This window comes from Onychomys torridus, chromosome 4 (genome assembly GCF_903995425.1).
Source record: "Onychomys torridus chromosome 4, mOncTor1.1, whole genome shotgun sequence".
In the NCBI taxonomy this organism is placed as follows: Eukaryota; Metazoa; Chordata; class Mammalia; order Rodentia; family Cricetidae; genus Onychomys; species Onychomys torridus.
The window spans coordinates 140,000,882-140,026,700 of record NC_050446.1 but is presented as its reverse complement, the minus strand read 5'-3'; the positions used below and the strand labels follow the sequence as shown (position 1 = coordinate 140,026,700).

Here is a 25,819-nt window from a genome sequence, read left to right as displayed (position 1 = left end):
TAATCCTTTTCTCCCCCTTTAAATGTCTTTATTCTGTCCTTTACTCATAACAATTATATTTATTTTACATACATACATACGTATGTATGTACACATGTACGTGCCACAGTGCATGTGTAGAGGTCAGAGGACATCTGTAGGAGTCAGTTCTGTCTCTATTGTGTAGGTCTTGTGGATGGAACTTAGGTCATTAGTCTTTATTTACTCAGCCATCTCATCTCCTACCTCTTGCTTTTGAGACAGCTCAGGCTGGCTTGAACTCACTGTATAACTGAGGATGTCTTTGAACTTTTGATTGTCCTGTACCTTCTGAGATTATACTGCTGAGATTACAGATGTGTATTACAGTGCTCAATTTATGTGATCCTGAAGCTAGAATGTAGCACTTCTGTGTGTTAAACAAGCACTCTACCATCTAAACTATCCTCAGCACTCTTTTCTGTTTGTTTGTCTTACTTAGCTCAGGCTGGCCTAGAACCCATGGTAATCCTCGTCTTTGCCTCCCAAGAGCTCAGATTCTAGGGCAACACATTGTGCTGGGTCAGGAATCCTCCTTTCTGATCACTTCCTACTCCGCATTCTTTTTTTTAATATTTTTTTAAGATTCATTTATTATTATGTATACAGCATATGTATACATATGTATACAGTATGACTGCAGGCCAGAAGAGGGCACCAGATCTCACTACAGATGGTTGTGAGCCACCATGTGGTTGCTGGGAATTGAACTCAGGATCTCTGCAAGAGCAGTCAGTGCTCTTAACCTCTGAGCTATCTCTCCAGCCCTGCATTCTTTTTTATACTACCAGTCTGTGGTGAAGCACCATTGTGACTTATTGAAGGGAGCAGAGATCATTTTCAATCAGTATTTCAATGTCTGTGCATTCTGTGCAGTTTGGAGCTTGTCCTCCAGCTTTGTTATTCTCACATACATGACATGTTTTATCTGCTGTGTTTCTAGGGAAGATCAGGGGGTGGGCTCATGACCAGTCTGCTGTTGGTCCTAGTGCTGGAGATTGAACCCAGGGCATCGCGAATGCAGACCAAGTGCTTTCCAGCCTCAGACTTGGAATGCAGCCTCTCATCCTCTTACCACTACTTCCCAAGGGCTAGGATAATGAGCGTGTGCCACCATGCTTGATTTTTGCAGTGCTGGGGATGGAACCCAGAGATTTGCAAATGCTAGGCAAATACTCTGTCACCTGAGCTGCATCTCCAGCCTCCTTTCTGTTTTAATTGTGGTAAAAATATGTGTAACACAAAACGTGAAACTTGCCATTTTAATGACTAGTACAGGTATGGCCTGTGCCATTAAGTACACTTTTACTGTTAATCTGCTCTGTGTTGACTCCTTAAATATTTATGTGCACTGGCGAATTGCCTGCATGCGTGTCTGTGTGAGGGCGTCAGATCTCCTGGAACTGGAGTTACAGACAGTTGTGAGCTGCCATGTGGATGCTGGGAGTTGAACCCAGGTCCTCTGGAAGAGCAGTCAGTACTCTTAACCACTGAGCATCTCTCCAGCCCCTGCATTTACTCTTATGTAAACCTGTTCTTATGTTTGGTTCCTTCCTGCTATTACAGTGATCTGTTTCTCAAAACAGACAGGATAGTGGAAGGGTTCTGGAGTCAGAGGAACTGAGCCCCATCACTTGCTATGTGCAGTTGTCTTGGTTTTCTTTGAAGACAGGGGCTCAGTACCTCAGGCAGACTTGGGACTCCCTGAGGATGGCCTTGGTCAGGAGAGCCTCCTGCTTCCATCACCTGAGGACTGGGATTGCAAGCTGAGCCGCGCACCAGGCCTGCGATGCTGTAGTTAGAGGTGTTGGCATTCGTTACTCTGCAGCAAAGGGGTTTATTGGCTCACAGGACTGTGGGAAAGGGCAGGGTAGGGCTAGACTATCTTCTGCCAGTCACCTCCATTCTCTTGGCTCCCTCCTCCAAGCCTAGTCATGGCAGCTGGCCAGGATGGTTTATAGTTTTGTTCCTGGAAGGAAAATTCCTCCTACCTCCTTTTCTCTTCCACCAGAGTTAGAAAACTCACTACAGAGGATTCTGATTGGCTGCTGAGGTCATGTGTTCATGACTAGCCAATCACTCCAGAGCTGTGGATAACAGGCCTACCCCACCCTGTGATAGGGAAGCAGTCTGTTTGCCAAGGCTTGGGCTTTAGGAAAGCAGTTGTCCATCTCATCTCTCCTGGTTCCTGATCTGGCATATTGCTTTGCTCAGGTGTGCTTTCCCAGCCCAAGCAGGGCCTCAAGGGAGGCGGAGACCAGGATTCTCTGCTCCTAGGCCCACTCCTTCATTGGCTACCTATCGGGGTCTGCTGAACCTCGTGCCCAGGGCTTAAACTTCTGTGCAGGAGTGTTTGTCTCTGAGCACTTGCTGTGTACCGGGATCCTGAGAGAGCGGGACACATTCTAGTTAAGCTGCCGCGGAGTAAAGGGAGACATGCTTCATGGTTCCGGGACTCTGAAGTTCTGGGCCCTATTTTTGCAGGGACCAAGCAGCGGCTGCCCTTTCCCAGAAGCGAGCCTCTTTTGACCCCTGCCTCCTGCTGCCGATTGGACAGGGGAATGGTGTGGCTCTGCAGCCCTCTCCCTGGGACGGACTGACTGACTCGTGAAGGGCGGGCTGCTTAGGTCTCTTGCTCCGATCTTCTAACAGTTGCATAGACTGGAAGCGCTTTCTGCTGACATTCCTCTTTCCTCACTTCCACACAAGTGTTCCCAGCCCCCAGCTCTGTCCACATCTCAGTCGCCAGAGCACTCATGCTCGCTCAGGCAGAAGGGGGCTTTTGTTGGCATGGATTCAGTTAGAAGCAGAGGAAGAAAAGCCAGTTGGAAAAGAAACCGTGTGTCCCAGCCTGGGAACGGAAACCAAAGGCAGGCGGTTCCCCCGTCTCAGCCCAGGCTGGTCACCCAAGCTAATTGCTGTTCGCCCAGGACTGGCTTGTAGGGAGGAGGGTCGAGCTTTCTTCCCCTGGGCAGGACCAGACCACACAGCTTAGCACAGAGCAGAGGTTGTGCCTGGGAACTGATTGCAGCCTTCACGGCAGCCACCATTCCCTCGGGAAGGAATTGGCTGTCACCTTTTTGCTTGTAGTTTTTCTGTTAAGAAACTTGTATAAATGGTAACACCGTGAAAAGTACCTTGCTTGGGCATCCTCTTGTTTTTTTTCCTGAGATTCCCGGGTTCGAGACCCGGAGGTGGACTCTGAGATGGCGATAGGCCTGTGCATTGTGATATATATACCCCGAAACGGTAACGGTTACCTTTGGATCCTGTGCTCTTAGTAGTTGTAGTTATTTGTTTTTAATGGATTGAACCAAGCACGTGGCACACACTGTAGTCCCAGCAGTCAGAGGGCAGGAGGATCACAGATTCCAGGCCAGCCTGGCCTTCATGGTAAGGCTGTGTTCATACAGAACCAAACTAAGCAAAAAATTGGCAGAAGTCCCTAGATTGCATCTTCATTAAATGGATTTAGAAAATATGAATTTAAATGTCAGGTGTTGGTTTGAATTTAGAAGCCCACAGTCCCACAGAAAGACCTGAGAATGCTTTTCCCCTCAAGACCCATCTTGTTTCTGAGTCACTGGTCTGAGAAAAGCTAGTCATCTCCTCACCTGACTCCCCACCTAACAACCTTCAACTCTAATGGGATCCTGCCCCTTTCCTCCCTGCTGTGGATTTGGACAACAGGGTGATACAGGCCCCTGGAGTCACCCTCCTTGGTGTGTCTCAGACTTAAGCAAGCCCTTCTCTCCAGCCCCTACTTCAGCCTTTGAAACCCAAACCCTGCCCACTGAGTCAGTGGTCCCCACTGCCCACAGCAGCTAGAGATCTCTGCACAGAAAGTTTCTGTTGTGTTGTCTTTCAGTCGCTTCCCATTGGCCCGGGATAAAGTCCAGCAACAGCTCCCTAACAAAGCTCATTTCTCTCAGCTCTCCCATACCTCTGGGGTCTCCTGCCTGAGAGTCCAGCTGTCTCTTACCTTCTTGTAAAGTGTGTGCTAACTGTCTCTAGAAAAATGTCAAGAACAAGGTAAAGTCTTGATGTAGTAGAAAGAACTTGGATTTGAGTTGATCAAAGAATTTGTCTATTTCATCTGAGTTGTCCTTTACCCTTTAAATAGCAGTGGGATCTGTAGTGATTCTGCATTTCTTACCCCTGCTATTTATCATATTTTATTTCCTGATTAATTTATTTAGAAGTTCAATTTTTTGTTTGTTTTTGTTTTCATGACAGGATTTCTCTGTGTCACCCTGGCTGTCCTGGAACTTGCTCTGTAGATCAGGCTGGCCCTGAATTCAGAGATCTGCCTGCCTCTTCTGAGTGCTGGGATTAAAGGTGTGCTCCTCCACTGTCCAGCCTAGAAGTTCAATTTCATTGGTCTTCTCAAAGAACCAGGTTTTATTTTCTTGACCTCTAGTTCTGTCTTCTCTTATGTTGGCTTTACTCCATCTGTATTATCTCTTTTGCCTTGGACTTGATTTATACCTTCCTTCTACGATTTCTAGTTTAATTCATGGTCAGAATGCATAACTTGAATACCTTTTTTGTAGGAGTCCAGCTCCAACCTGTGAAAGGGTTCTTGGAGGGAGGAGAGAGGAGTGAGGAAGTATTAGATAGACATATAGATGGAGATGACGAGAAAGATAGAGACACAGGATAGCTTCGGGAGGGCCTGGGTCAATACCCAGATACCTCTACTTGATTCATGATGGGCTTTTTATACATCAGCAAGGGGAGGTGCAAAAGACCTCCCCCTCTCAAGGTACCAACAAGTGTAGACCATTCAAAACATCTGGTAATCACGCCTTTGACCAAATCAACCTACTATGCACCCCTGCTGGGCAAAGCAAGCTCAGACTTTCTGACTTTGAGTAAGGCCTTACTGGAGAGCCTCTGTGGGCCCCCACATCTTTTAAATTAGTTGAATCTTATATTGTGGCCTGAGATATAGCTTACCTTAGTAAATGTTCTGTGTGCACCCAAGTAGGATGAGGTGTCTTGATTTTTTTGTTTGTTTTAAAGATTTTTTTTTTAAAAACATTTCTGTAGTTGTATAGCTTCGTGGTGGTAGTACATGCCTTTAATCCCAGTACTCAGGAGGCAGAGGCAGATGGATCTCTGAGTTCAAGGCCAGCCAGGTCTACAGAGCAAGTTCCAGGATAGCCAGGGCTACACAGAGAAACCTTGTCTGAAAAAAACAAAAAACAAATGAACAAACAAAAAACCAAACAAAAATTTTCTGTAGTTTTATTAGGTTTATTTTATTTTTGTTTTTTGAGACAGGATCTTACCAGGTAGCCTTGACTGGCCTGAATGGGTTCTGTAGACCATACTGATCTCTAACTCACAGATCCACTGCCTCTGCCTCCTAAGAGATGGGAATAAAGGCATGTCCCAACAGGCCTGGTTTTTATTTTATTATTTATGTGATTGGGGGACAGGGTATGTGCCTGTGAGTGCAGGTGTCTGTGGAGGCCAGAGGAGGGCATGAGTCCTTTGTGAGCCACCTGATATAGGTGCCGAGAACCGAGCCCTGGTCCTCTGGAAGGGCAGGAGATTTAACTGCTAAACCATCACTCCTGCTTCCAGAATAAATTTTTTTGTTGTTGGTGTATTCTTTTTTTTTTGTTTTGTTTTGTTTTCTTTGAGACAGGATTTCTCTCTGTAGTTTTGTCGCCTGCCCTGGATCTCTCTCTGTAGACCAGGCTGGCCTTGAACTCACAGAGATCTGCCTGCCTCTGCCTCCTGAGTGCTGGGATTAAAGGCGTGCACCACCACCACCCAGCAAAAAATTACATTCATTTATGTATTGGGGGGAGGGGGGTTCAGAGGACAACTTGTGGGGCCAGTTCCTTCTTCCCACAGTGTAGGTCCGTGGATAGGAGTCAGGACACTTACACACTGCTACGCCTCCCATGTATGTTTGCTTAGTCTTGTCTGTTTGTTTGTTTTGCTTTTTGAGACAGGGTCTCTCTTATGTAGCCCTGGCTGTCTTAGAAGTCATTATGTAAATGACCAGGTTTGCCCAGAACTCACAGAGTTCCACCTTTCCCTGCCCCCTGAGTGCTGGGATTCCGAGTTCCCTGTGTATGGTTTAAGTTCTGTGTTATTTTGTTGTTGCTCATCAAGTAACTAAAGTCTGCCATGATCACTTATGCATTTGTCCTTTGTGATGCTCTTCATTTTATACCTTTAGAAATCTGGTTTTCAGCAGTCCATTTTCCTTCTGACTCAAGGGGGTGGTATGGATGAGGAATTTTTTCAGTTTTTCTATACCCGATGAATTATTTATTTTACCCTTGTTTTTGAGAAATTTTGCTGTCTTTAGAATTCTAGGATGATGGGATTTTGTGGGACTTTTTCCTTTTTTTTTTTTTTTTTTTTTTTTTAATTTAAAGAGTCTGGCTATGTAACCAGACTGGCCTGAAATTAGAAATCCTCCTGCCTCGGCTTTCCAAGGGCTGAGGTTACAAGCATGCCCCACAATGCACAGCTGTTTTTGGTACTTTAATTTTTTTAATTAAAATTATTATTATATAATATATAATATATAATGTGCATGTGTGTAATGTGTTTGTGAGTGCTGGTGCCCATGTGGTACAGTGCACATGTGGAGGTCAGAGGACATCCTCCAGGAGTCTGCTCTCCTCTTTCTCCTGTGGGTTTGGGGGATGTCGTTGTTACTTTAAGGAAACTGTCCCAGGGAGCTGTGGGCGGAGCCCAGTGCTGAGCTCTTGTCTGACCTGCTGAAGGCCCTGCATTCAGCTCCCAGCGCTACAACAAATGAAGAAGTTGTTCCACTGGCATCTTTTTGTTGTCTGAAGTCAGGGTGTCTTGTGGCCCAAACTGGTCTTGAACTCCCATACATAGCTGAGGATGATCTTAAATCTCTTTCTTTAAAAAATTTTTTTACTGCATTTTGTGTGTGCACATATCACATGGAAATCGAGAACATCTTATGGAAGTTGACTCTCTGCATACTCCATGTGAGATCAAACTCAGGTTTTCAGGCTTGGTGACAAGTCCCAGTGTCCCACTGAGCCATCTCTCCAGCCCTGACCTTGGATTTCTGATCCTTCTTCCTCCACCCAAATGCGGGATCACAGGCATGTGCCACTGTACAGAGTTTACATCTGCTCGTTGAACCCATGGTTTGCTGTACGCAAACAGGCACATACACCAGCTGAGCTCCACCCGCAGCCCTTGTTTGGTTATTGAGGCAAGGCCTCACTGTGTAGCTGAGGCTGGCCTCAGCCTCAAGTACTGAGGTAATATAATGGGTAAGCAACCATGCCTGGCCCACTGTCTTCTCGTTACCATTGTTCTCTGTGAGGAATCTGTGTCATGGTTATGTTTTCTTCTGGCTGCTTTAAAGGTTTTCTTTTTATCTCTGATTTGAGCACTTTTATTTTGTTGTGCTCTGGGATAGGTTGTGTGTGTTAGAGGTTTGTTGTGTTTAGATGGTTACTTTTTCCCCCTAGTACCAGTTTGTTTCCTTGGTTAGTGTGTGCTGCTGTGTATTTTTGTTCACGTCTCTCCGCTGCATTATGACTCCTCAGGGAGTTCTGGACAGTAATTTAAATCTAGTGGCTCAATCTGGTTTAAAAAAAAAAATCTCAGCCAGGTGGTGGCATACGCCTTTAATTCCAGCACTGAGGAGGTGAAGGCAGGTGGTTCTCTGAGAGTTCGAGGCCAGCCTGGTCTACAGAGCTAGTTCCAGGGCAGGCTCCAAAGCTACACAGAGAAACTGTTTCAGGAAAAAAAAATCTCCAATCACCATAATATTTTGAACACAGAGCATAGTTAAATCTTTTCTTTCTTTCTTTCTTTCTTTCTTTCTTTCTTTCTTTTTTTTTTTGTTGTTGTTGAGACAGGGTCTTGCTGCGTAACTGGTTGCTGGTCTGGTTCTTGTGATATAGCCCAATCTGCTTACACTTGAAGCAATCCTCCTGTCTCAACCTCCCAAGTGCTAGGATTACAGGTTTGCCCAGTTTGTAACAGTTATCATTGTTTTTGTGTCCTGGCTAGGGCTGTGGATACATTTCAGTTGTCAGGGTGGTTGCCTCAAATGCAGGAAGGCTGGGCTATTTCCTCAGAACTTTATAAACTCTGGGTATAATGGTTCTGCCTATAATCCATCTGTAATCCCAGTATACAGGAGGCGGACACAGGAAGAGAAGTTCAAGGTCATCCTTGGCCTCATGGTGAGTGTGAGGCTAGCCTATGTTTTATGTGACCTAGAGGCTAGAGCAGCAGTCAAGAACACTTTGGTAGAGAGTAGTAGGAATCTTAAAAGTTCTTATTAATAAAATCAAACCTGAGGCCAGTAGAGGACTCAGGTTCAATTCCCATCACTCAAATGACAATTCACAACTGTGTAACTCCAGTTCTAGGGGATCTAATGCTCTTTTCTCACCTCTGCAGGCTTCTGAATGCACATGCACGCACACACACTCAAACACATACATAAATACATAAAAATAAAACAAATCAGAAATAAAAAAGAATCTCAAAACAAAAGTCTCTTCTAATTCTGACATCTGTGTTCATACTGTGTTACTCTGTAACTGTTGAATTTTTTTCTTTGCCTTATGGTTATTATCCCTCTCCCCTTTTCTTATATGATCAGAAACTTGGTTGAATCTCAAATGTAAATTTTTCCTTGTTGGATACTATTATTTATGTATTATGTATTCTTATAGAGGTTTTTTCCTTTTAAGATCTGTTAGCTATGGCTGAGCATGGTGATACAAATGAGTAATGCCAGTACAGAGAAGTCTGAGGAAGGCCAGTCTGGACTCCATGTCATGGGCTTATTTTAAAAATCCTCACAGTGGGTGTACGTGTGGCTGTAATCCCAGCACTCAGTGGTTGAGCAGGAGGATGACCTAGAGTGGTACTGTAGGGAGATAAGGCCTATGAGGCCGAGAGATGAGCCAACCTGGAGTGTTCCTGAGTGCCTAGCAAAGGTGCTGTCAGAAATTGTGATTGCGCCTAGCCAACGAGGGGCAACCACACAATGTCACCGAATCGGGATGCAGCCTGGGTACTGGGAGGCGGGTATATAAGGCTCTCCCTGTTGCTGAATAAACAAGTCTACAGTTTGCCTTTCACCTGACTCTGCGCTTTTTTATCCCCCCCCCCCCCCCCCCCCCCCCCCGCCCCTCCGGAAGCTGTTAGGACCCAGCAACACTGGAGTTCAAGGTAGTTATTGGTGAAACCCTCTTAAACTGAAGAAGAGATGGCTGGGGTTGGAGGTATAGCCTGGTGCTGGAACATGTGTTTCTGTGTGAGGTATTGGGTTCAGTTACCAGCACAGGAGGGAAAGCAAAGCAGGAGATGGCTGTGGGGCAGGGGAGCCTGCCAGAGTGAGTGCCCCTGAGCAGAGAGATTTCCAGAGGGTGGTAGTTAGTGTTAGAAGTGTACGGAGATGGCAGGAGGGATCTGGCTTTAATTCTTCCCAAGTGACATTTATGGCCAGCATTAAATCTGGGGGCTGACTTCCTCTGCCCAGCTGGAGTAGCTGAGTTCAGAGGCCAGAAGGAGTCTCTGATCTTTTTGACTCGGTTGTGAAACCAGTCAAGACAAGAGAGGCTGCTAATAAATACCCACACAAGAGTAAATGAGATATATGACATACTCAGAAGTGCTGTGTGTAGGTGTTAATTGCATTTCAGGATGATACATGCCCATCAGGAGAGTTTTACTTCTGTGTTTGTTTGTCTTGTTAGTGCAAATCTCAAATTCTGTGAGCTCCTATGTTGTAAAGTTGGAGGGAGACTAAGGGAAAATATCTCTTCTCCACTCCCATGCCTTTCCTGGGGATGCTGAGTCCATGAGATGTGAAGGGTCTTACTTGTGACCTAATTTGGTGATGACACATTTGGAGCTAGATTCCATATACAGAACCACGGAGTGTGTATTGCAGGTGCTGTAGGGACCCAAGTGTCTCTCAGAGAGTAGAGAGTGCTGTCCATTCAGAACACGCCTGCCTCGATTCTTGTCTGCTCGCTTTAATGCTGGGACCTCAAGCAAGGTTTTGAGCTTGTTTTTAGTTGGATGTAGCCTGCATGGCCTGAAGACAAGCCCATATACCAGGATAATTCCTGTTGGTTTCCTCCAGAGGTAAACTGGATGTCCAGCACTGTCAGGTAGCAGATGGTCTGTCGTATGCTCTATGGTGACCAGAAAGTATATCATGCCTCTTCTAAAGCTGGGCATGGATAATGCACATATGTAATCCCAGTGAGTAAAAGGCTGTAAGGCAAGGAGGGTCAAGAATTCAAGGCCAAGCTGGGCCACATAGTGCCTCATCTCAAAACAGTCAGAGACAGAGAAATAGAAAGGTAGGTAGATATATCAGTGGGACGCCGGCTGTTATTTAGCTGCAGCAGATTGGTGCCAGGCTGCAGAGTGGGCTCCATGTTGCCAGATAATCAGCATTTGCGGAGGAAGCCCTAAATGTGGATTTGGGGGTAAAATACATAAATATAAAGATCTTTTGCCTGTTTTTATTTTACTTTATTTTTTGAGACAGGGTCATATAACCCAGGCTGGTGTTAAGCCTACTGTGTAGCTAATTAAAACAAGTTTTAATAAAGACACAAAATAGCTAGGACTTATGTGTGGGCTAGACTGGTTCTCAGTTTGAACTTCTGAGAGCTGTTCAAGTGGAATTCAGCCTGGCTGATAAGCAGAAAAGTACCTTGGCTTTGGGTAGATCCTCAATAGCCAGTGATAGGCCTACCTCTTTCCTAAGGTCCCTGTCCTGGCCCGAGTTATCACCACGGCTACTTCCTGGTTGCTGCTGTGTCTGGGAAGTGAACCCCCTTGGGGTCAGGGATATGGCTCAGTGGAGAGCACTTGTCTAGCACATACATGGCCCTAACACAAAAACAACAAGAATCTCCACCTCTTCCTGCCCAGGCAGAACCCTGATGTATCAGAACCAAGGGGAAGCCATTCCCTCCTAAGAGTAGAAGGTGTTGGCCGCACTGGCCCCTGAGCTCTCTCCTTCGTGGGTGATTTCCCTTCGCCTCTCCTCTCTGTGTCTTGGGCCATTCCTGGCCACAGTCTGGAACAGCCCCCTCTTACTGTAGTCTCTACTCCCTCCCTCTTGGTGTGATCACGGGACGGCCATGGTTAACTGTGCCTTAATAATGAACCACCAGGCCCTGAGGTTTCAGAATTGAAGGAATTGACATTGAGAAGTGTGGGCCAATGATAGTTTGAGAAACAAAGTTCTTTCCAAGAGCCCTGGCCATTCCAGAGCAAAAGTCAATTTAGGCTCTGAGGAAAGTGTAGAGACCATTATGGAGTGCCAGGACAGAGGGTACTAACAGGCTAAGATAAGATACAGCCGAGTTGGGCCACTGCCTGGCCCCAAGCTGTGTTTTGCAGATGTTGATGTGTCTATGTCTATGTGTACACATGCACACCGTTTATTTTGCTTTGTTGGGTCTTTTTTATTAAACTTTGGACTGATGATTATATTTTCCTATTAAAATAGGCTCTGTCCAGAAGTTCTGCAGTTACATAAGCCAGTGACAGACATTTTCAGAGCACTTACTGTGTATCAGACTCTGTGCTCAGCATGTCACATACATACTTCATTTTGACCAGCACAATAACCTCTTGAGATTGGTACTGTCACAGTAAGGATAAGTGAGGTTATGAAATTGGCTCAGGGTGATAATGGGAGAGCTGGACTTGTTAGCTGGCTGTCTGGACTTCCCAAACCACTGTTATAACATGCTGTACCCCAGGAGATCTTAAGTTTGCTGGACCATGCAGGTGTCTCATCCAGTTGTACATAGAACACACTATGTGCTGTCTCAATGCCTCTGGGTGGCTCAGTATTCTGTGAGGTTGTTCTTGTGGGGCTTACGTCTTTCGTCTTTGTCTGTGTTACACAGATAAGATTCTTTTTCTCTAGAATCTTCCTCTGCCGAGAATACTGTACTGCCTGTGTACTCCCTGTGTGTCTGCTGATGAAGTCAGCAGGGTTTCGGACTCCCATTTCCTGGTCATACACAAGTACTTATTTTACCATCTCTAAATGGAGTGCATTTGCTCCAGGTCACGGAGAGCAAATTAGGGAGCCGGGAGATACATCACGAGAATGATGCTGCTTGGAAAAATGTGTCTGTGCTTTTGACCTGAACTCCCCAGCTGTGTGGGAGGAAATACAGTGATGTTAGGGTATCATTCCAAGGCTGTTTCACAGTGAGGCTGGCTGTTCTTTGGGTGATCCTAAACAAAGCAACTGTCTGGACTTCAAAGGTACACTTCGGCTTCTGAGAACTTAAAAAAATGTTATAACATTTATTTACAGAGGGGTGTGTGTGTGTGTGTGTGTGTGTGTGTTTACAGATCACAGAACAACTTGTAGGAAATGATATCTCTCCTTCCACCATGTGGATCCTGGGGGGGATCGATCTACGTCAGATCATCATGTTTGCTGACAAGTGTCCTTACCTGATGATCCATCTCACTGGACCTGGTTCCCAAAGAACTTTGTGTTTACTCTAAAGCCCAAGCTGGTCCTGCTGTCTTTTTACAGGGTAGGAAAATGAAAACTCCGCCCTAACCCAGCCTTCTGGTACTGTAGGCAAGATCACTGCACCTACTCGGAGAAAATACCTTTGACCTGAGTCAACTGTCAACTCCTTTTTTTTTTTTTTCCCCTGTCTTGTTTTCTTAAAACAGGGCCTTATTATGTTGTCTAGGCTGGCATGGAATTACAGATGTGAGCCACTGTACCTGGCCTCTTTTTCTTCTGAGAACTCGGGAGAGCAAACGGTATCATTTTTCAGTTCTTCCATGGGTCAGCACAAATCTTAAACAAGATTTGCAAGAGGCAGAGTTTAGGAATGAAAGAGAGGAGCTGGAGAGATGGTTCCACAGTTGAGCATGCTGCTCCTGCAGAGGACCTAGAGCTCAGTTCCCAGAACTTACATTGGGTGGTTCAGGCCCCCTTAACTCTGCTCCAGGGGATCCAACCCCTCTTCTGGCTGATAGCTGCTTCTGAGAAGGATCACCTTTGACTTTGGTTAACTGATTTTGACTTTGTGTCTTGTCTTGCTCTCATACATAGGAATTGATGGTAGATGAGCTCCTAGCCTGCTTTCAGCAGATGATCAGTGACTTGATGCCTAGTTCTGGTCTCCTAGCTATGGTTCTCCAAAAATCTTCATTCACAGCAGAACGAGGCAAGAACCCTTGAAAGAGGGCCAGAGGCAGGTGAAACAAGCCCCCAGCTGCCTCTGGCTCACTGCCTGTTGTGGTGTTACTGTGCGTGCCCAAGCCACTGAGGGGTCTTCATAGTCTCCTTAATGCTGGAGGCACAGTATTGTCTTTCTTTGGGAAATATCTTCTGGACGGTGCTGGTGTTTGCTGTGTAGTGTATGCTGATTGGGAAGGAAGTGCACAGACCCTCACCCCACCCCATCTTCACTTCTTTTTTTTTTTTTTTTTTTTTTCTTCGAGACAGGGTTTCCCTGTGAAGCTTTGCGCCTTTCCTGGAACTCACTCTGTAGTCCAGGCTGGTCTCAAACTCATAGAGATCTGCCTGGCTCTGCCTCCTGAGTGCTGGGATTAAAGGCTTACGCCACCACCGCCTGGCCCCATCTTCACTTCTGATGGGTATGCAGTTGTAGATCATGGCTCTTGGAAGAACTTCAGACACTGCCGTCTACTTATGTGAGAGTTGGCTCCTGGGCTCTCCGTGTCTATAGGGAGTGCGTGGGCGGGCATGCTTTCTTCAAGTCCGTTGAGGTGCTTTGGGCTGTTTTCATCTATACTGAATGTGGGCAGATCTCAGCACTAGACCTCTCTTCTCCCAGGAGAATCTAGTTGACCTTGGCCTAGAAGAAAGGAAGTCCTCCCTCGTGGTGCTGAACTGACATATCTCTGTTGTCACTGCCAGGCGCCTTGTAGAAGGGCTCCAGTCCTGGTGAATGTCCTCCCTACTACTGCTCTGCTTCTTGGGGTGTCTCCTGCACGCTGTCTAAATAGCTGGTAGGAGGGCTAATGAAGCAACTGTCTGGAGACCAGTGTTTATGTCAACATGGTTGCAGTTGCTTTTGCTTCAGCTTTCAGAGCCAATAAAGCTGGTTATTAGATTCTGTAATTGCTGCTGTAATTACTCTCTTGGAACTGGCAAAGGCATAATTAAATATGGAGATTTCACAGACTTTCTCTCTCCTAAAAACAACCTCTTAAACTTCTGTTAGCAGGGTTAAATTTCTGCTGTTAAAGCCAGTGTGTTTACAAATGACACTGAGTTCTGTGGCTGAAGATGGATTTCTTTGGATGCTTCCTCTTTGAAGATTTGGCTTTGATGAACAGCTGTTCCTTAGCTTCGAAGCTCTTTCTGTACTATAACCATCCAGAATTTGAGAAGGTTGGCAAGTCCTTGTGAGTGAGTTTGCATTTATTTATGTAAATACTGGATTTGGGCTCTGTGGACTTTGGCTACTTAGGAAAACAAGTCTGGTTAGAAATCTGGTTAGAGCTGGGTACAGTGGTTCATAGCTTAATCCTAGCACCTGGGAGGCTGAGGCAGGGTGATTGCTGATTGCCAACCTGGACTACACTGAATTCCAAACCAGCCTGAACTAGAGTGTAAGAAAGGCCTTGTTTCAAACTCCCCACCCCAAGTAGATATCCAGGTGGGAAGAAGGGAGTTTTACTTGGACAGTGTTGAGAAAGAAATGTGTCACTTGGCCCATGGGAGCACTTGGTTCCCCTGAGTTATGTAGTGCCCCACATTTGTAAGTGCAGGAAATGAAGTGCTGGGATACTTGTGTTCACACACATTCTTGGGGACCAGATGCTGAGCAAATGGTACTTTTCAGGGTTACTTTACTTGTGAAACATATTTTGGGGTCTTCTCAGAGTATACTCTTTCTTTTTAGAGTGGTCAGGTAGTTGAAAAATACAGGTTAAATATAAGGTAGGAGGAAAAAAACCATACGTAGTCCCTCACAGACCAGCCTGGGGATCCACTGCTTTCTGGTATGAACTTTATATGCCCGCAGCAGGAGGGTGATCATGGAGACCAGAGTATTTTCTGGGGACCTTTACCTAGCTTTTGCATCCTTATTTTACAGCGAGGGGCTTGCAAAAGGAGCTATGAACCAAGAAAAAGGCAGGGAGAGGTGTACCCCACCTGAAGATTCCTACATAGAACATACACTCCTCCGGTTACACTGATAAACCCATTGTAAATAAAAAATAAAAATTGCATACAGTACTCCTTACATAGCTACCTTAAGTGCTAGGATGGGACCATTTGTATATGAAAACACATGGAGTTAAAGATTCAACTTGGCATATATTAACTAACTGCATACCAGTCCACCATGTGTTAGATGTTGGTCTGCAAAGACGGGCAGTAATCATCATTTCATTCACTGGGGCTTGCTCCCTTACTTCCTGGTATATTGGCATTTGTGTCCACGTCATTATTCTCGGGGGCTTTTAGTGTGTGTGTGTGTGTGTGTGTGTGTGTGTGTGTGTGTGTGTGTAATTATATATGTCTAAACATGCATAATTTATTTTTTGTTTTGTTTTTTGAGATAAGGATTCTCAGTATAGCCCTGGCTATCCTGGAACTCATTCTGTAGACCAGGCTGTTCTGGCCTTGAACTTGGAGATCTGCCTGCTTCTGCCTCCCAAGTGCTGGGATTAAAGACGTGTGCTATTATCACCCAGCATATATATAATATATGTGTGTGTGTGTATACACACACACACACACACACACACACACATACATATATAAATATTTTAAATTTAGTTGTTTGGTTGGTTTTAAGACAGGGTCTCATCATGTAGCTCTGGTTGGTCTGGAACTCTTTGTAGACCAGACTGGCTTTGAGCTTGGAGAGATCCACTTGCCTTTGCCTCCCAAGTGCTGGGATTATTGCGGTGTGCTACCTGCCTGGGATTTGGGGGACTTGGGGGGATTTTAGAAGTAGAGATGGATAATCAGGAAAGTTTAAGATTTGGCATACAAAGAGTTACTGCTAACCAGAAAAATGTACTAGAGAAAAAGATAGTGTGGTTCTAATGGTGTCAGTAGGGAAATAATAACTTTAGTTTTAGCCAGGCAGTGGTGGCGCACACCCTTAACCCCAGCACTCAGGAGGCAGAGGCAGGTGGATCTCTGTGAGTTGGAGGTTAGCCTGGTCTACAAAGCAAGCTAAAGATGTTACACAGAGAAACCCTGTCTACAAAAACAAAAACAAAACAATAATTTAGTTGTAACTCGGGCGTTGCCAGCTGCATAGTCAGCTCTGTAACTTGCTAATCTCAGCACATTAAGGAGGAAGGCTGATTGGCCTTCACCTTCACCTCACGCTCTCTTCACGAGAACTGTCTAGGCATCAGTTGCAGTCACTTTTGAGTTTGCCCTGGTGGGGAGCAGGGGGCAAGAGCCGGGAGTGGCCGAGCTGCCCTCTCCCTCATAACAGCGGATGACCTCGTAGAATGTTTTCCCTTTATGGCCTCCAAGTCTCCATGTTAGGCTGTAATCTGGAGTTTCTATGCTACAACAGGGTGCTGGAGGATTGAGTGATGTAATTAAGTGACTGCCACACAAACAGCCTTTTAGACTCCAGAATGCTCTGTAGGGGTGTGTGTGTGTGTGTGTGTGTGTGTGTGTGTGTGTGTGTGTGTGTGTGTGTGTGAGAGAGAGAGAGAGAGAGAGAGAGAGAGAGAGAGAGAGTATGTATATCCATCTGTCCCTGTGTCCATCTCTCTGTCCCTTAGTACTAGAGATTAAATAGGTACTTGGCCATGGAGCTACATTTCTGACTCTTTTGTAGATAGGTTCTGTTCTCAGTTGAGCCCTGGGTGGGTTGGAATGGCTAGAAGGAGCAGGGGAGTCTGAGGAAAGAGCACTTGGGAGATGGAGGGCCTTGCCTGAGAAGGCCTGAATGAAGGCTTGAAGTCACTGGATGATTGCGGTGGGGGTGTTAAGTTTCTGTCACAGTGAACTTCAGACCTGGATGACTTGATTGGCCTGCTTGCTGCGGATAGTTGTTGAGGATGCCTGTTCCAGCCAGGTGCTAGGGTTCCCAGACTAAGCTTATGGAGGAAATCCATCTCTTGCATCTGCAGGACCCTGAAGGTAGGAGGCTGTAGTGTGGGTCAGAGAACTATGAAAACTTTTTAAGAAAAGTGGTTGCATTTTTTCTCCTTGGCCACTTCTTGCTAGGCTGGTGACTCCCTCAGGGCGAGAGCCTACTAACAGCACAGCACAGCACTGGCTTTGGATTCTGCACCAGGTTTAAGTCCCTCTCTGGAATTTCTGCCTGGAGATCCTGGCTGGGTAGTAGAACCGCTCTGAACCTCGGTTTCCTCATCTGCTGAAACCTTGCAGGGTTGCTGATGTGAGAGACTCCCACAGCACATACGAGTTCAACAAGGGGGCTGGGTCTGCCCTTTCAGTCCTTCAGGACCAGATCTAAATCAGAGCAGATTCAGTGGCTTTTCAAACTTCAATAAGGGGCAGTACATTACTCTTCTCCTCCGTTTCAGGTTCTCTTGTCCAGTGGTTTTCAACCTTCTGATGCTGTGACCCTTTAATACAGCATGTATTTAATACCATGTGTGGTGACCCCCAACCATAAAATCATTTTCCTTGCTACTTCACAACTGTAACTTGATAAGAGACCCTCAATGGAGTTGTGACCTGCAGGTTGAGAAGCCTTTATCCTCTTCCTCTGGCTGGGGGAGTTGGCTTTTCTGAAGTGCTAGGTGTTGGACCCAGGATTGAACTGTGTCCCCAGTCCTAACCAATTTAACTGTTCCCTTTCAAAGACCTAATTGTGCTGGGTATGATGGCACATGACTTTAATCCCAGCACTTGGGAAGCAGAGTCAGGTGGATCTCTGAGATTGAGGCCAGCCTGATTGATCTACAGAGAGAGTTCCAGGACAGCCAGAGCTACACAGAGAAACCCTGTCTCGAAAAACCAAAAGACCTAATTATTTTGAGGCCAAACCATTGTTCTTGGCAAGTGGTTCTTAGAACAGATGCCTAGGCTAATAGTCAGGTGTCTTCAACCATCAGACATTGGGCACACTGCTGTCATCTAGAGAGTTCTCAGTGGAGAAGTACACAATTGAGTTACTGGGGTGGGGGTGGGGGGCGGGGAACCAAAATAAAAGGTAATTTTACAGTGTTTTAAGTAGCTTTACAGTTTTGTGTTGGGTGTTCATATATACGTGTGGACATGTTGTAGGGTAGACGATTGGAAGTGGAAGGAATGTGTTAACCTTTATGACAATACAAAGAAACCACCTCTGTAGTGGAGGTAATTGTGACCTGCAGTCTGTGGGGATGGAACTGGTACACACCTCCTGGATGAAGCAGCATGCATGCATGAGTGCACGTACTTGCAGCTTCCCTGACCCAACCCAGCCCAGTCCAGCTGTTCCTTCTGCCTAAGCCTGCTGGGCTACCTTTCTGAGAATGTCAGGGGAGGGAGCCTGCATCTGAGTGGGGGGATGTAGTTTGGTCCTAGCTTTGCCACAGATTGGTCTTAGTGAAGTGCTTGCCTTGACTGGAACTTGGACAAAATGGTCTCTCTACACAGGCTGAGAGCTAAGAGAGCAGATACCATTGATTTGACCAAATGGTTAAACTCCAGATTTGTTCATGGCAGGAACTTGTCTTCAGTTGTGTTTATGTGTTTTCTGTTACAGAGAGTGCTGTACTAGCCATCACTAGGCATGGGGCTCTCTGTTTTTGTTCAGTTAATTTCCAGACAGAAAGTACTGGCTTGGAGAGCCAGAAACATCTTTATGCTGTGTTCTGTTCCCACTGTACTTTCAGAAGCATAACAATTTGCAGAACTGTTGGCTTTGTGTGACAGAGCATTTAACCAAACTGATGTAGTATTTGCTACAGTTATTTATTATTTTTGGCATTTAGTTGGTGTGAAATGGTACCAGAATTGTGCTTTATAATAATTAGAGCTGGCTGGGTTTTTTTGGTGCGCTATCTGCTTTGCTAATAATATGCCAGGCTGCTCTGTATGTTAGCCCATTTACTCCTCACAGTGAACCTAGCGGGGGAGCTGAGCCACTCACCTGCGTCTGTGAGCTGCAGTTTGATCCCAGAATGTATTCTTACTCTGGGAGCCTGTCCATATTTTGATTTTTGCAGTAAATGTGGTTGCCAGAGAATTTAAACTGTGTTTGCGTGCATCTTCCCTGTATGCATTGTGAGGTGTGTGGACCTTGTGCCTTTTCTTAGAAAACTGAATGTGCTCTTGGGAAAAGATGTTATTAGCCCTCTTACAGAGGGGGCAACAGCTGAGATGCGTGTGGTACACTTGGGAGAAGGCTTCCAAGACCTCTCTGACATCACGACATGCCAAGCACACTCAAGTCTGCTTTCTTCCCTCCAGCGGCCCTGCAGGCTCTGAAGCGCAAGAAGAGGTATGAAAAGCAGCTGGCACAGATCGATGGCACCCTGTCAACCATCGAGTTCCAGCGGGAGGCCCTGGAGAATGCCAATACCAACACAGAGGTGCTCAAGAACATGGGCTATGCCGCCAAGGCCATGAAGGCTGCCCACGACAACATGTGCGTGCCACTGCTGGGGAGGGACATCTGGAGGGGGAGGGTGTTGCCGAGGCCGTGGTCTGGTTGTGGTTGGCTCCCTCTTTGGAGTTCTGAGTGGACATTGGCCTGCTGCCTGTTTCCGCGAGAGCTCAGGAGCAGAAAGACAAGTTGTTTTGTTGCTCTTGCTTTGCTGGGTGCTAGGTTATCGTGATTGATAGGCTTAGTTCCAAGTTGGGACAGTCCTTAGAAGGTCCTCTCAGCCGCCTCTGTTCATCAGACTGTCCCGGAGATGGAAGCTGCCTGTGCTGAGCGGGGGATGGGATTGGGTCCTAGCTCATGTGCTTCTTGCCGGGACTTTGCGTTTGTCCTTAGGTCTGCTTTGAGGGGCCTATGTGCCTCTCCCTGGCCTCACTCTGCTTCTGCCCTCAGCAGTCCTTCTCTCTCTGGGGGTGGCTCTGTGCCAGTGGCCCGAGAATTACCCAGCCTGGTTCCACTTGTAAAGGGCAGGGTCTTTCCACGGAAAAGCTCGGTTTGTTGTAGTCCCTGGCACCTCAGCTGGCACTCGGGGGCTTGGAGCCCTTGCTGCTTTGGCTGCTCAGCTGTGCTCCAGCTCAGGGTTGGCAGGTTGCAGCCTGTGGCCTGCATTGTATAGCAGCCATGTCCTTCATTTACATACTGTCTGGAGCTGCTCTGTTGAGTGCCCAACAGTCTCTGTAAACCACATTGAGATATTTATTAATGGGCTGGAAAAAATTGCCACTCTTTGCTCTAGAGACAAGAGGTGTAGGAACATTGCCCTCACATACGTGAGGTGTGGGAGTGTGCTGTTCAAGTGAATTCCGAATCCCTTTATTTCTGTTTTCCTAGACATTTAGCACAATGGATAGCATGTATGTTTTGAAGTGCACAGACAGGCCATCCTGAATAACTAACTATGTGACACAGTGTATAAAACACACACATTTACCTTTCTTTTGGGACCGCATAGGTGTTTGAGTAGAGAAGGGCACGGCTGTGTTTTGTGGTTTGTGATTTTTACCTCCTCCTGTTTAGAGTTGCCTGGGGCTTGAAGAAGAGGTCTTGGCACCGGAGTTTAGTCCTGTGGTCTCAAATCTGTTTATAAAGGTGGGGGGCCCCTTGATTCCACCCGGTGCTAAGCCTGATTTCCTTCAGTGTTGGACTAAATCATGTCTAAGGACTTCCATCTGCTCGATTCTGTGACTGTCAGTTTGACATTTATTTTGAGTGTGTATGCCCATGCCTGGTGCATGTGGGAGTCAGAGGACAACTCTGTGAAGTTAGCTCTTTCCTTCCACCCCCCTGTGGGTTCTGGGGCGAGAGCTCTGGTCACCAGACTTGCACAAGCACCTAACTGGCTGAGCTGTCTCGCCAGCTCCTGACTCAGTTTCGAAGGCAAGGAGGAAGGCAATGACAACAGGCCGTTTCCTGAAGGAGAGCTACTGAGTGCTGAGAAGCAGAGGCTATGCAGCAGGGATTCTGCACCAGGCTCAGGCAGGTCTTCGCTAACATGGTAACCTGTTCATTTCACTTCAAGGGACATTGATAAAGTGGACGAGTTAATGCAGGACATTGCTGACCAGCAGGAACTTGCAGAGGAGATTTCCACAGCTATTTCCAAACCTGTAGGCTTTGGGGAAGAGTTTGATGAGGTGAGTAGTTTCTTGAAGATCACACAAGTCTCTCAGTGGCAAACTTGAGGCTCGGATATCAACAGGCAGTGTGCACCTCCTTGGATTCTGGATTTTTTTTCTTTTTTAACTTTTAAAATGTATTTTATGGTTGGCATAGTGGCATATGCTTTTAATCCCCACACTCAAAAAGTAGAAGCCAACCTGGTCTACATAGAGTTCCAGGACAGCCAGAGTAACAATGGGACCTTGTCTCAAAAAAAAAAAAAAAGGAAGAAGAAAAAGAAAGAAAAGGTCATTTTGATTTTATGTTTAAGAATGTTTGCTTGCATGTATATCTGTGCACCACTTGCATGCCTTGTTCTCCTGGAGGTCCAGAAGAGGGTGTGAGCACTCACTTGGCAGCTAGCAACAATCTGTAACTCCAGTCTTAGGGGATCATGATACCTTCTGTTGGGGGCGTTGTGTGCACATAGTGCACAGACACAAATGCAGACGAAACTCGCCTACACTTCAAATCTCAAAAGAGCAAAAGCAACGGTGCTTGGGTGATGGTGCAGGCCTGTAACCTAGCAACTCAGGAGTCGGGGGCAGGAGAGCAAAAAGCCTGGACCACAGAGGGCAACCCCATAACCTGTCTCAAACCTTTAAAAAGGTGAAAAAGAGTCTGGGTATGTAGCTTAGTGGTAGAGCACTTGCCTAGCGTATGCATGGTCCTGGGTTCAGTTCCCAGTACTTCCCCTGCAAAGGAATGAAAAGATACAGTCCTTCCCAAGAAGCTCATAGGCGGGACCCCAAATGCATACATACACCAGTGACCTCCTCAGAAGGGTCACTGGGCATCAAGGGGAGGAATGGCCACAGGGAGGGTCTCACCACACTTCTTTTTGCAGGACGAGCTCTTGGCAGAGTTGGAGGAGCTTGAACAGGAGGAGCTAGACAAGAATTTGCTGGAGATCAGTGGGCCCGAAACAGTCCCGCTACCAAATGTCCCCTCTGTAGCCCTACCGTCCAAACCCGGTGAGTATACCACAGTCGGGATACATCCTGGCACCATGAGAAGGGGGTGATCTCGTGGTCCGTTAACTTCAGTTTGGGTTCTGAGCCAAAGAGGGTGTGTCGTGATGACCATGATGCCAAGTGTCGTTTGCAGGACAGGATTCCTGACCTCAGCACTGCTGACATGGTCAGATAATTCTGGAGGCAGTGAGGTTGTCTTATCGCAGAACCCCTGACTTCTCCCCACCAGATGAGCAGCCGCTGCCACACAGTTGTATCAACTACTACATTGCTACATGTCCCCCGTGGGGTTGGGAGTGGGAACTAACAACTTCTGTTCTAGAGTGGTTTTTCTTACCACCCAAAGGGGAAAGTTCTAGGTACTGAGCAGAGGTATGAGAACTTAAGTCTTGCTCCATCTAGGATCCTGTGCGATGTGCACTCAGGAAGGAACTGGCTCAGCTGGTTGGAGGCCTATTTTGTGAAATTATCACTTCTGTGCCTGCATTTTCTCCCTCTTCCTCTCCCGAGTGCCCCACACAGAGCTCCTAAAAAGGCAGAACTGCCTATCTGGAGTGGAGTCAAAGGCCTGCCAGCAGAGTGTGAACAGGGTGTGACCCTCTCCCTCTGCCATGGTTAAGAGAGGCTCCTGGCTAGTCAGCGGCTCTCAGAGAGCAGCCTAGCAAAGCATGGCTCCAGCAACTCCAAATGGGATCAGTTTGGCAAGGATTGCATCTCTTGGAGGGATGGTCTTGCCTTTCTCCCCAACTCTGGGTGCTTTAGGACTGAGGGACAGACTCTCAGTGTAAAACAGCCCTCCTGGTGTGGCTGCCCTACTGAGGGCTGAGGGGAGTAGCGGCGGAGGGTGTGCCTGGTTTCCTGAATTTGGGTGGCAGCTGTGGGCCCAAGAGCAGCGTGCTGTAGGCCTCAGCCAGCTGCAGGACAGAGCTGTGTGCATATACAATGGAGCACAGCCCCAGCTCCAGCCAGCCTTCAGAAATCATTCTCTCTGTCTCCACAGTCAAGAAGAAGGAAGAGGAAGACGACGACATGAAGGAATTGGAGAACTGGGCCGGATCCATGTAACTGGTCCAGCCAGACTCTGGTGGCCTGTGCGACGGGCGGGCATGTGCGTGCGCAGGGCGGGCAGGACAGGTGCAGGCAGCCTCCATCACTCAACTGTCACCCAAAGCAGTAGGCCGCATCACTGCTCACTCTCGCATAGCATGGTCTGTGCCCGGGGCGGGCGGGGGGAGGGGGCGGGAGGGAGGTGCCTGCTGTTTATAATGTTGAATTTCTGTAAAATAAACTGTATTTGCAAATCCAACATTGAGCTTCTGGACTACGCTAACTCCACTGCTGAATCCTCCGTGGAAAGGGTCGGCCACATGCAGTTGACACATCCAGAACTGTGTCCTGTGTCCTGAAGTCAGCTGACCTGTCCCACATCTCTGTAGATGCGTATGGTACCGGCAGAAAAGTTGTTTTTCAAAAGCCATAGATAGGCTTCCCTTGTCCTCAGCCGTAATAGCACATCTGGTTTTGGTTTCCTCAAGAGCTGTGTTTCTGTCTGTCACCTGTGTACCAGCCCCGTGTTAACCTCCCTGTCTCTCCTGCTCTCCTCCAGTTTGTGACACGGACCTGAAACGGATGTATTCTCTTGAGAGCACATAAGATTGTTAGACTTGAATTCCAGCTGTCCGGTTTTCTAACATAGCTCTAAGGTCCTCATGCTGTTTGTGATCATGATAGATAACTCATTGGAAACATGTGCATACATTTATATTCAGATGAAATTATGGTTTGCACTGTCTATTAAATATCTCGATTTAATTTTCACACTTGCTGTTGTGTTCAGTCAATCGCTCACCTCCCTTGGGAGCCCTGGTCGGGGCCTCCTGGGGAAACATGAAGGGTTTGTGAAGAGCAGCCCTTCCTAGAAACCTCAAGCTCTGGAGGCCACTGAGCTGTGGCCCTTACTTTCCTCTGGGTCCACTCTCAGTGAGTTGGTTCTTGTGTAGCCCCAGAATCTTCCTTCTTGCCTGCCAGCACCTAGAGCAGTGGGAGCCTTTGCCGGTGGAAACCATGGTGCCATCATGAGACAAGGCCCGGCCAGGAGGTGCGTTCCTGTAGTAGGAAGTTTGCAGACTGAGGACTGAGGGCACTCTGGTCTGCCACTCTGCACTTTCCTCCAGAGACCGATGGATGCTTTGGACTCCCTCCTCCGGCCAAGCAGATCTCCACATTTGTTCCTTCTGCATCTTGTCTCAGGACTGAGAAGTCACCCCCACTGCCCTGGCTTCTCAACTTCCTGAGATTAAAACCAGTCGGAGTCCACAGTGGAATACTGCACACTCACAGTGTGCTCCGAGCAGGCTGCCTATGTTCCTGTCTTTGACACTGCTATATTTGCTGTGAAGAGACACACAGCAACTTTTAAACATTTGCTGGGGGCTTCCTTACAGTTTCAGAGGGCGAGTCCATGACCTTCGTGACAGGGAGTGTGGCTGCAAGCAGGCACTGTGCTGGAGCAGCAGCTGAGAGCTCACATCTTCTCCACAAGCTGGAGGCAGAGAGAGACTGGGCCTGGCATGGGCTTGAAACCTCAGAGCCCAACCCCCAGTGGCACACCTCCTCCAAGGCCACCTCCTAATCTTTCCCCAAACAGTTCTACCAACTAGGGGCCAGCATTCAAACATAGGAGCTGATGGGGGACATCCTCATTCAAACCCCATGGCTCCCTAGGTTCATGGTCTCCTTTGCTTATGTGAAGCTGTTCATGCCCTGCTCCTTATTACCCTCATGGCTGCCACACTCAGAACTGGGACTTGATGACTGGGTTGAAAATTCCTGGCTTGGGAGAGACTGGATTTGGCTAATATCCAGAGCAAACAATGGGAGGATCAACATCTGGCCTTGCCTTCACCTCTGCCTGTGTTAACAGATCCCATAAGATTGCACACAGCCTATTTCTATGGGCCATGACTATTGCATGGCTGGTTCCTACTGCAAGGGAGTCTGGGAGATATGATGTTTGTAACTGTCTACTAGGATGCCCCCCACCCCACCTGGGGATAGGCTTTCCGGTCCCAGAGTGTGTTACAGTCCCCCCAGTCTGAGCCTAGAGAAGCTGGGGCAGAGTGGCACATGCCTTTTATCTCTGCCCTAGGAGGCAGAGATAGGTGGATTTCTGAGTTCAAGCCCAGCTGGCCTGGGCTGTCCAGACAAAACTGGGCTTCTGGTACCAGGAGGAAGCGGCTGGTTGCTGGGCAGCCAGTGACAACAGGGTCCCCCATGCAGACACCAAAAATCAACCACATGGCTAATATGGATTTAAAATGTTTTACAAGTTATTTTATGTGGATGAGTGTTTTGCTTACGTGTATGTCTGTACACTGTATGTGCCTGGTGCCTGAGAAAGGCAAAGGAAGGTGTCAGATCTCCTGGAACTGGAGTTACAGAAGGTTGTGGGTTACAAGTGAGTGCTGGGAATCAAACCTGGGTCCTCTGGAAGAGCAGCCAGTGCTCTTAACTCCTAAGCTGTCTTCCCAGCCCCTAAAAGTAGCTGGA

At 47.1% G+C, this 25,819-nt stretch overlaps 1 protein-coding gene across 1 annotated transcript in view; it reads left to right on the top strand.

Moving 5' to 3' along the window:
- The window catches only part of Chmp4b (charged multivesicular body protein 4B), a 41,323-nt gene extending 17,235 nt beyond the window's left edge, over positions 1 to 24,088 (top strand). The window contains exons 2-5 of the mRNA XM_036186592.1: positions 19,445 to 19,622; positions 21,157 to 21,271; positions 22,144 to 22,270; positions 23,271 to 24,088. Of these exons, the coding sequence (XP_036042485.1) occupies positions 19,445 to 19,622; positions 21,157 to 21,271; positions 22,144 to 22,270; positions 23,271 to 23,335 (485 nt within the window). The 3' untranslated portion in view covers positions 23,336 to 24,088. The remainder of the gene's footprint in view (positions 1 to 19,444; positions 19,623 to 21,156; positions 21,272 to 22,143; positions 22,271 to 23,270) is intronic.
- The last annotated feature ends 1,731 nt before the right edge of the window (positions 24,089 to 25,819 follow it).